At 41.0% G+C, this 10,695-nt stretch overlaps 1 protein-coding gene across 1 annotated transcript in view; it reads left to right on the top strand.

Annotated features, from left to right (window-relative positions):
* The window catches only part of LOC117403816 (chondroitin sulfate proteoglycan 4-like), a 34,186-nt gene extending 27,554 nt beyond the window's left edge, over positions 1 to 6,632 (top strand). The window contains exons 9-10 of the mRNA XM_034902092.2: positions 1,184 to 1,367; positions 1,707 to 6,632. Of these exons, the coding sequence (XP_034757983.2) occupies positions 1,184 to 1,367; positions 1,707 to 3,754 (2,232 nt within the window). The 3' untranslated portion in view covers positions 3,755 to 6,632. The remainder of the gene's footprint in view (positions 1 to 1,183; positions 1,368 to 1,706) is intronic.
* Positions 6,633 to 10,695: the final 4,063 nt, after the last annotated feature.

Genomic DNA, 10,695 nt, shown 5'->3' with positions numbered 1-10,695 from the left:
CCGAGTACGCTCCCATGTTCTCCTTGAATTTATCAAGATGAGCATCAAGGATATGGACTTTGAGGGACATCCTACAGCCTATTGTGCTGTAGTTCTTCACCAGAGTCTCAACCAGATCCACATAGTTTTCGGCCTTGTGATTGCCCAGGAAGCCCAGAACCACTGCAACAAAGCTGTTCCAAGCCGCTTTCTCCTTACTAGTGAGCTTCTTGGGGAATTCATTGCACTCCAGGATCTTCTTTATCTGTGGTCCGACGAAGACACCGGCTTTGACCTTTGCCTCAGACAGCTTAGGAAAGAAGTCTTGAAGGTACTTGAAGGCTGCCGACTCCTTGTCTAGAGCTCTGACAAATTGTTTCATAAGGCACAATTTGATGTGCAGTGGTGGCATCAGCACCTTCCGGGGGTCCCAGCCGTACTCATCATACTTCAAGGCGTCCAGCAAGGTCTGCTGTTGTAATCCTCTTTGAGGTGCACCGAGTGAGCCAGGGGAAGAGACGGGTACTTGTTACCATTATGGAGCAGCACGGCTTTGAGGCTCCTGGATGAGCTGTCAATGAAGGACAGTATAATGAGAACATGATGGGAGACTACATTTGGGGGCTGATTCGTGAAAGTGATTTACAGTATAATCGTAAATCTCGAAAAACTACTCACTTCTAAATCTTTGGTAGTCATTTTTGTATTACTTTAGTATAAATACATGTTAATTTGGATTCATATGTTGTTTTTTTCTGACTTTATGTGAACGAAAAGACACAAATTCGCCTGTTTTCTCATTGGAAATAGGTAAATTTCAAAATATCACTGTCCTGGTCACAAAAGCAAAGTTTGTGGGGAATAATAGCCATTTTCTATACTTTTGAGGCATAAGCAATTAGGAAATAACACTTACTACCCAGGAACCAAAAAAAAAAAAAAATTGTTACACGGTGTAATGTGATATCTTGTAACAATTGTAAGTCGTCCTGGATAAGGACGTCGGCTAAGAAATAAATTATATTTTTATTGTTCTTGTGCATCAAAGAGTGCAGTAAATAAACAATTATATTATGGAGGGCAGTCCAACCAAAGGCACCATTTTGTTTTTCCAGTGAAATTGTGTTTCTACCCAAGGTTGCAAGGAAGGACAGGCACACAAAGCTGACAGAAACATGACGTGTTGCTGATCTGTTCTCTTCAGGTGGATGAGGGTGCGATTGCTTATGAACAGACTAACCTGGAGTCTATAGGATGGAGTGCAGAGGACTCCTTTAGATTTACTGTGTCCTCTCCGCCTGCCTCTCTGGATCCTCACGTATTTAACATCGCCATCTCTTATGAAAACACTGGTCCTGAACGGCGGAGTCTTCTGCTTGCAAACACAGGTACTCTTTAAATGCTTTTTTTTTTTAACCAGACAGATCATTAAACCTTTTTATGAGTAGAACTGTTTTTATTCTAAAATAAATCCACTATTTTATCTTTTTTTAATCTTAAAACTTCTATTGTAATGGCACCTTAATTCATTTTAAACCGTCCTCATGCACACACACCACACACTCACACACACGGACACACACACGCACACACAAAGGACCTATTGAATTACCTGTTACCTGCCATTCACGTTTGTTAAGGGACCTCGGGACATGAGCAGTACATTTTCTACCGAGGATATTAATGCTTCTGTATTGTTGCACATTATTTATTATTCTGTTCTTCAGGTGCCATGGTTACAGAGGGTGAGAAAGTGCTGATTGATAAATCCAAGCTGGATGCTTCCAACCTCCTGGTGAAGCTGCCTGAAGCACAGCGCCACTCTTATGAAGTCTGGTATGAAGTCAACTCTTTACCCCAGCACGGTGTAATCACTGTTGGAGAACGCAACCTTACCAAAGAGAAGCCCAACTTCTCCCAGTTCATTCTCAACAAGTATGGAATAACCTACCAGCACGACAACTCTGAGTCTTTGCAGGACAGCTTTGCCTTCAGTGTGTGGTTAAACCTGAAGAGCAAGGCTGCATCCAGACCCCTGGATGGAAGTGAAGTGATTGAAGAGGTCTTCAATGTTACTGTCACACCAGTCAACGACCAGCCTCCAGAGCTGAAGACGAAGGCTCCAGGCCTAAGGGTGGTTCAGGGCAACAAAGAGTTGCTCGTTCCAGAGCATTTGAACGTTGTGGACTTGGATAATCCTCCAGAAGATATCAAATACACCATAATCAGTAAACCCAACAATGGCTTTCTAGCGATGGGTAGCAGCATTAACGAATCCATCATGACCTTCACTCAGGCTGACATCAACCGTGGCAGAGTGTGGTTCATCCAGGATGGAAGCACGTTCTCAGGAGTCTTCTACTTCAGTGTCACGGACGGCAAGCACAGGCCGCTGTACAAACTGTTCAATTTGGAGGTGACGGAGATTACCATTTCCCTTTCTAACAATACTGACCTGGTGTTGGAGCAGGGCCAAACTGCTGTGGTCGTCACCAATGAGCAATTAGCAGCAGAGACCAATGGTAAAAACACAACAATCCACTATCTGGTTACAACCCCTCCCCAGTTTGGAAAGCTTCTCATCGCTACTGAACCAGTCACACAGTTTGAGCAAGAAGATCTTTTACAAGGAAGAATATCCTATCAAATGACTAATCTAACATCCTCCCGGGATAGCTTTAAATTCACTGTCTTTACTTCTGAGAGTAATCTGACTGAACAGGTCCTTAATATTACAGTTAAACCTTTGATAACCTTAAGCCAAGACACAAGGGTCCCAAATGAAATTGCATTTAAATTGAAGAGCAGCATGCTGAATGCCACACAGTTATCCGTCCTGAGTGGTAGCGATCCACACTTTGAAATAGTAGTCCCTCCAACACACAGCAAACTTTTAACATCCAAAAAACTTAATCATGGAACGTCAGAGCCTGTCCTATCTTTCACTTTCAAAGATCTTGAGATGGGGATCGTGTCACTTGAGTCTGCAGCCAACATGACAGCAATCCAGGAACTGAATGATTCGTTCACCTTTGTTCTTCATGCAGATAGCGCTCAACCTGCGATCGGTGTTTTTCTGTATGTTATTGTGCCGTATGATCCATCATTGGTGCCAGTTGTCACAACCAAAAGCCCTCCATTGACTACTGCAGCAGTTATAACTAACCAGACTGCCTTAGGTGAACCCCAATTGCCATTTCCAGTGGAGCCCACTGTGGTTACTAAGGAATCGACCAAGCCTGTTACCAGATGGAAAGGTAAGAACCGCTGGGGAAACCCCAATAGAGTTGCTGTCCCTGAGCCAGCGGTGCCAGATCTAGCCTCAGAGAAGCGGGAGAAAACGCCCAAGACCCCTGTTGTGGAAGCTGCAGCTCATCCCAGCAGGGCCTCCAACCCCCTGCTCATCATACTGCCCCTGCTGGCTTGCCTCCTCCTCATTGTTATTCTGGTGGTGTTGATTGTAGTATTCCGACACAGAAAGGAGAAGCAAAAGCCCCTAATTCAGAACCACCCCAACAACACCACTGCCCCGAGCAGCCCGAGCCCGTGTCAGCCTGAGAGGAGCCTGGCCGTCCCGTCCGTCACTGTTACACCACTGCTGAAAGGAAGGGAGGTTGGCGCAGGCATGGGGCCCCGAGGAAATGCATTGGAGACCAGTAGCAGCCCACAAGAGACCTCCCTGCAGCTCTGTACCTGGAACAACCTGGACCCAGAGACACTGCTGCACTGCCGGACCTCGCACCCAACCCTGCGCAACAACCAGTACTGGGTGTAGCTTCATCTGCTGCTGTCCGTGTACATCACAGCTCTCTTCTTATTCCACTGCTGCTGGACAGTTCTGGGAGTAAGCAGACAGGAAGGGCTGCTGTATTCAGCTACAATACAGTCGCCACCACTTAGAACGGGCGTGTGTGTGTTAACGTGATTCACCCGCAGTAAGCGATGGATGGTATAAACTCTCACACAATAACCTGACATTCAAAATGTCCCCCAATCACCAGTACAGTAATCAAAACAAACAAGCGTGTATGCAGTTAAAAATCTTAATTAAGACACTCATTACACTAATAAAGATGTATTAAAACCTATGAATGTAATAAAAAGTACAATGATCTGTCACATATCCGACTGCGATGGGACCAGAGTCAGGGCGGATATGTAAAAAGGCAGATGAATGAATCCTGTTTTAAATACCATTATACACACTGTAACAATTACTGTACTGTATTATTATTGTTTTCAGATTCGGCTTTTATTAGGGAGCTCCCCTAAATCCCTTGTTTAGAAAGCTAAGGTATTAATGCTTGTGACAGAGTAGCTGTCTGCCGTGTGGGTGCGTGCATTCGCTGCTGAGTGACAGGCAGGAGAGCGAGACAGAGATTGAAGTTGATACGCCCCCCGCAGGCGAACAGGATTTATTCACATATTGCAGCGCTGAGCTGCGGGGTTTCCAGGATATAATGAGACAGACGGCAGTTGCGGTTCAAAGAAGTAGGAGGCCGTTGTATTTTTTTTTTGTAGCTTTTTATTTACACTGAATTTCTGTGCTGATGCTCATTGCTTTTTTCTTACCAGCCATGCTTGCTTGCTGTTGCAGTCAGTGCTGTTTTTTCAAACTGTAAATAAACCCGACACTGCGTACAGGGATTAAATAGCCAAGGTACAGTACAGGGCTAATCGCTCAGTAACGAGGTGCAAACAGCTGATTGAGTGATCTGTCCAGCTTTTACTACAGTAAAGTGCTGCCTTTTGTATTGAAATCAACATGAAAGGCAAGGTAAGAGGTGCAAACAGCTGATTGGTGGATTAGTAAGAGTGATTACTACAGTATAAGCTGTGCGTTTGTTATTGAAATCTATGTGAATGGCACATAACAAGATCCAAACAGCTGAGTTTGCCCAAAATACACAGCATGCTTAACACAGTATAAACAATGCCTTTGTTATTGAAATCAATGGGAATGGCAAACAGCAAATGCTATTTGTCCATATAAACGGCTGCCTGAAATAACCCTGTACAGTGTAAGTGGTGGCGACTGTAATACACAAGGGTGACGAAGGTTCAGCTCGACCAGAGGTTTGCTTTACAAATTTCATATAAATGTACAGTGTCTTCTAAGCTCAGGAACAGCTTGCTTTTCTTTTTATTACAGTGGCATTCAGAGGCACGAGTTAATGGTTGATTTCAAGGTTTAATCAATAAGTAATTTTTGTGATTGGCAATGCTATTGAAGGCTATATCTTGTGAACCCACTGTTCTATTTTACATGCCATGGAGCCATGGATGTATGTAATGGTGCTCTACTTGTCAGTGGTCTGACACTACTGATGTGTTTAATTGTTGTAGATAGATTTTATATATATATATATATATATATATATATATATATATATATATATATATATATATATATATATATATATATATATACTTCAATGGAAAGATTCCACACATTCTAAATATGGTTGAGCTAGAGGGATATAATCCCTGATATATGCCCTTAGAATCTTTGTAAACGCATTACAAAAACAAATCAAACAAGATCACTCCATCAGCTATTAACAAAATGTTGTTTAAAGTAAGTTTAAACCATTTTAATAAGATGTCAGTTGAGGAATGGCTAAATCAAAACATCCCGGAAAATCCGAGCACCTCTGAGATGTCTACAGTCGCTGTAAGTAGTATAGAGAGAAGTACTGTCGGACAAACTGAACCGGTTTCTTCATCAAGCTCTTCCGAAGGTCACACTGCTTCTGCTGTTCAAGTACTAGGCAACTTTCCCAGAAGCATTTTTAATAACTGCTCGATATCTGGAAATATTCAAATCAATTCAAAGACTTTATTATTATTATTATTATTATTATTATTACAATTGCAAAAAAAAAAATTGTCCACAGTTTATTTTCACAGAAGTATTTAATAACCGCACTAATAATAATAATACATTTTTTCACAATCTTTTTTTCTCTGTTTATTCAAATAAAAGTATACAGTTTTAAAAATGCTGTTTTGTACATTTATTTTATAAAAGATCGTTGTTATGGAGGACTATATTTATAGAACGTTCATTTTACAGTGTGGAAGGATACGTAAAAAAAATTAAAAAAAATAATAAAAAAAAAATAATAAATTAAGTAAAAATCAATAAGAATTATAGTTAATTGTGCTGTAACGTTGAAGTATATAAGCAATAAAACCCTCCACATCGGGATTACCAGGCATTATAAAACCGTTTGGTTGTAATGGCGCCCTCGACTTCGTCTCGGGCCACATTACCCAAACGGTTGTGTAATGCCCTCTGTGTCGGGTCTTATTGCTTACATATACCACTAGCATACCTTTTCGGTCTCATAACAGAATCCTGAATAAGGAGGAGGCTGGGGCAAAGTTTGTTTTTGTTTAGTTTGTTTGTAGAAGGTGGTAGAATGAATTGTTGAGGACAGCAGCATAGACCAGTCTTTAAACCTGAGTTTGTGATTGTGGATTGCGACACTTTGATTTAGAAGCAATATCATGCAAATTGCTTTGTTAAATTGTTACTGAATGTATGTCCAAACACTGAAAACATGCTTTACTGTTACGTTTGATCATGCCAGAATTGCCAAATATTGTATTGTTTAGCTTGGTTTTTAATAAAATGTATGTTGTTCGTGTGTCTTTATCAGTTTCTGGTGTCTGAACATACACATTCAATTTAGTATTTCTTAACAGATCAGTGACATTTTATAAGAGTTTGCACCCTTGTCTGAACAGTAAGACAAAGGGAAATTGCCACAGAACTGTCTGAATGAATGCAGACCCTTTAAACAACAAGAGTTAAACCCTACTACCTGAACCCATGAAAGATGGCCAGTATTAAACAAATACACATCCACACAGGAACTGCCCTTGAGAGCACACCCGTCTCCTTGCTTTGATGGGAAGTGGCACCAATGAAGAATCCTTGTAGGGGGAATGCTTTATGTGTTAGTAAATTCATTGATCAGATTAGTCGGCCCGCCACTGGTATTGTTGAAATTTGAAGATTATGTTAAAACACAGCTAGGAAAGGTGGACTACTGCAAATCCAGGTCAGTACATTAGGTCTTGAAACAGAAATGCTATCCCTCTTCCTTAATTCTAAGATTCTGTCCCTTTCTCTTTAGAAATGAACCCCTGGGTACCCCACACTGAAATGGAACAAGGCCTGTTAAAATGACTCAAACTATCAGGACTAGTGAATGGTGTTCATGCACTTTAATTCATTATTATTTTTTTTTAAATTAAAATCGGTTGAGGAGAATTTGCAAAGTTATTTGTGTGTGAAATGAAAACAGAAGCTGTATGTGTTTAAATACATGTAGAACACCCACCTGGTCACAGTACAACCCTGCTGTGCTTTCACATCTGGGTGTTTCTTTTACAAGCTTCAAAAGGGGAAGTGCCTCTCTGCAGCCCCCTGCCCTACCAATGCAAACACTGTGCTGCACGCCCTACCAGTGCAAACACTGCTGCACACCCTCCCAGTGCAAACACTGTGCAGCACACCCTACCAGTGCAAACACTGTGCTGCACACCCTACCAGTGCAAACACTGTGCTGCACACCCTACCAATGCAAACACTGCTGCACACTTTATCAGTGCAAACACTGTGCTGCACACCCTACCAGTGCAAACACTGTGCAGCACACCCTACCAGTGCAAACAGTGCTGCACACCCTACCAGTGCAAACACTGCTGCACACCCTACCAGTGCAAACACTGTGCAGCACACCCTACCAGTGCAAACACTGTGCTGCACACCCTACCAGTGCAAACACTGCTGCACACCCTACCAGTGCAAACACTGCTGCACACCCTACCAGTGCAAACACTGTGCTGCACACCCTACCAGTGCAAACACTGCTGCACACCCTACCAGTGCAAACACTGTGCTGCACACCCTACCAGTGCAAACACTGTGCTGCACACCCTACCAGTGCAAACACTGTGCTGCATGCACACCCTACCAGTGAAAACACTGTGCTGCACACCCTACCAGTGCAAACACTGTGCTGCATGCACACCCTACCAGTGAAAACACTGTGCTGCTCCACTTGTCTTTATCTGCATTGCTGCCAGCACAGCTGCACATTGGAAATGCAGAACTAATAATATCTACATAGAATCAACAAGGATCTGGTTGAGCAACTTTTCTGTATTCTCTGTTTTTTTTTTTGTTTTTTTTTTTAGAGTATACGGCTTCATGCCAACTCCTATTTATACAACTGTTTTGAAATATATTTCGAATCAATATTTAAAATATCTAATCATTATTCACTTAAAGTACATAACACTTGATTTTTGACCTAAATAAATATTTCCAAAAAACACAATCCAAACTTTCATAGAGTTGCTGTGTGCTTAAGTATTCACTGTAATTGTCTAAGGATCTCCGAGCAGGAGTCATTTCTGATGAACAATAACTACAAGTATTATCTCTGAATGATCAGAAGATGACATTTTATTATTCAGCATTTCTGATAGGCCAAAACGAGGCCTTGTATAACCTCCTCCCTTAAGATGAAATATTGAAACAAAAAAAACATTTGGGGGGGGGATTACCTGTTTTATTATGTAGTTGACCAAGTTAAAAAGTGCAGCATTAGGGACCTTATTAAATTAGGACGGTCTTATTTTTTTTGATCTATGATTCTTTCCACAATTGAGGTTCATTCTGTTTGTTTCAAGTCGTTCACTTGAAATCGTGGAAGTGAAAATGTTCTGAAAACATTTTGAGATGAACAGATAATGTGGGTGTCTTGACCAAATTGTCTTTTCTCACACCTCTGCTTTACATATGGCTTCAGAATTGAAAACACTTTAAGAGACTATTTAAAGTTAAAAGTGCCGAGTTACTAATCTTATAAAACTTGTATTTGGTTAGTGTTTCAAATGACGATCCAGGGAGGAGGAATATGACCCTAAACAGCTGTCTTAATGAAGACTAGCCAACAGAAATCTGCTGACTGGCCAAAAGAAAGAAACGTCTGGTAATACTGAGTTCTGGTTTCAGAATTTCAAACAAAACGTGCCAGAATGTTAGAGAAATGTGAAGCATGCCTATAGACACTAACATGACAATGTGAAGCATGCCTATATATGCTGTAACATGACAATGTGAAGCATGCCTATAGACACTAACATGACAACGTGAAGCATGCCTATAGACACTAACATGACAATGTGAAGCATGCCTATAGACACTAACATGACAATGTGAAGCATGCCTATAGACACTAACATGACAATGTGAAGCATGCCTATATATGCTGTAACATGACAATGTGAAGCATGCCTATAGACGCTGTAACATGACAATGTGAAGCATGCCTATAGACACTAACATGACAATGTGAAGCATGCCTATAGACACTAACATGACAATGTGAAGCAGGCCTATAGACACTGTACCACAATATAATGGAGTTTAATAACAGTTTTGACCAAACGGTTTACTGTATGCATTTTCATTGGTTGCTTTTTACCGTATAGAAGATGTTGGTTTGTATATTTATTAGACTACTCTTACTGGATACACTGAATGATCTGAGCATTGTGATGTAAACGGGTGGTCTGTGTTTAACCTAGAAGACTGTGTTTTCATTCAATTGTGTTGTGGTCAATTTTGGGAACCCATCAATCTGATCTCATTGTTGTACGTCATTGCTTTATTTGAAATAAGGAAATGATACTTGTGGGACACATTCTTTACATGCTTTAAAAGCTCAATGAAACGTTTCCACACACATACATCATACAGAATAAAACTTTCCAGCTGATGGATGTACTCATTTACATTTTCCATTTATAGTCTGTAGTATTATACATTCTCTTAGTCACAGTAATGGTATTAGTCAACTTTCCATCTTTCTGCAGCACACTGGTGCCTTGGTTGTCAATGAGCTTTAACCACCCACATGATCTGCTCAGTGTGGGGCTATGGGCTGTCTGCTCACTGACAATCAGGGAGCTAAGAGTTTATACAGAGCAGTATTGGATTCCATTTTCACGCAATATCATGGGTTTATTAAATCCAAAATAAAATGCAATATTGCGCTGCAAAGTTATTTCAATTGGTAATAATGGTTAAGAGCAGACTTAATTTCAGAATGACTTTCAAAGCATGGATGTTTTGTTATTGTTGATGTTGTTTTTTTGTTAACTCTATCAATGAAGCTCTGCCCCTATTGGTACCTGTTGACACTCATGTTTCCAGTGTAGTCTTCACTGCTTCCCTTGAACACAACAAGATGTGGAGTACCTGTCCCTTACCACACTCATCATGCTCATAGATCTATTATCAGCCCATGTGTAAGTGATTCAGGGGATCCATTTGTTTTAATAATCTCCAAAGACATCATCAAAGAACCAGAGACCAGCTCAACATGATAAAAACTGTGTAATGGGCAATGGGATAGACTCTCCAAAGACATCATCAAAGAACCACAGACTCCAGAGACCAGCTCAACATGATAGAAACGATGCAATGGGAAATGGGATAGACTCTCCAAAGACATCATCAAAGAACCAGAGACTCCAGAGACCAGCTCAACATGATAGAAACGATGCAATGGGAAATGGGATATACTCTCCAAAGACATCATCAAAGAACCAGAGACTCCAGAGACCAGCTCAACATGATAGAAACGATGCAATGGGAAATGGGATTCTCGTTTTGACACACGTTTTCCTCTC

This window comes from Acipenser ruthenus, chromosome 2, assembly GCF_902713425.1.
Source record: "Acipenser ruthenus chromosome 2, fAciRut3.2 maternal haplotype, whole genome shotgun sequence".
Classification (NCBI taxonomy): Eukaryota; Metazoa; Chordata; class Actinopteri; order Acipenseriformes; family Acipenseridae; genus Acipenser; species Acipenser ruthenus.
The sequence above is the reverse complement of the archived record's forward strand: the minus strand, read 5'-3'. Positions and strand labels throughout refer to the sequence as shown.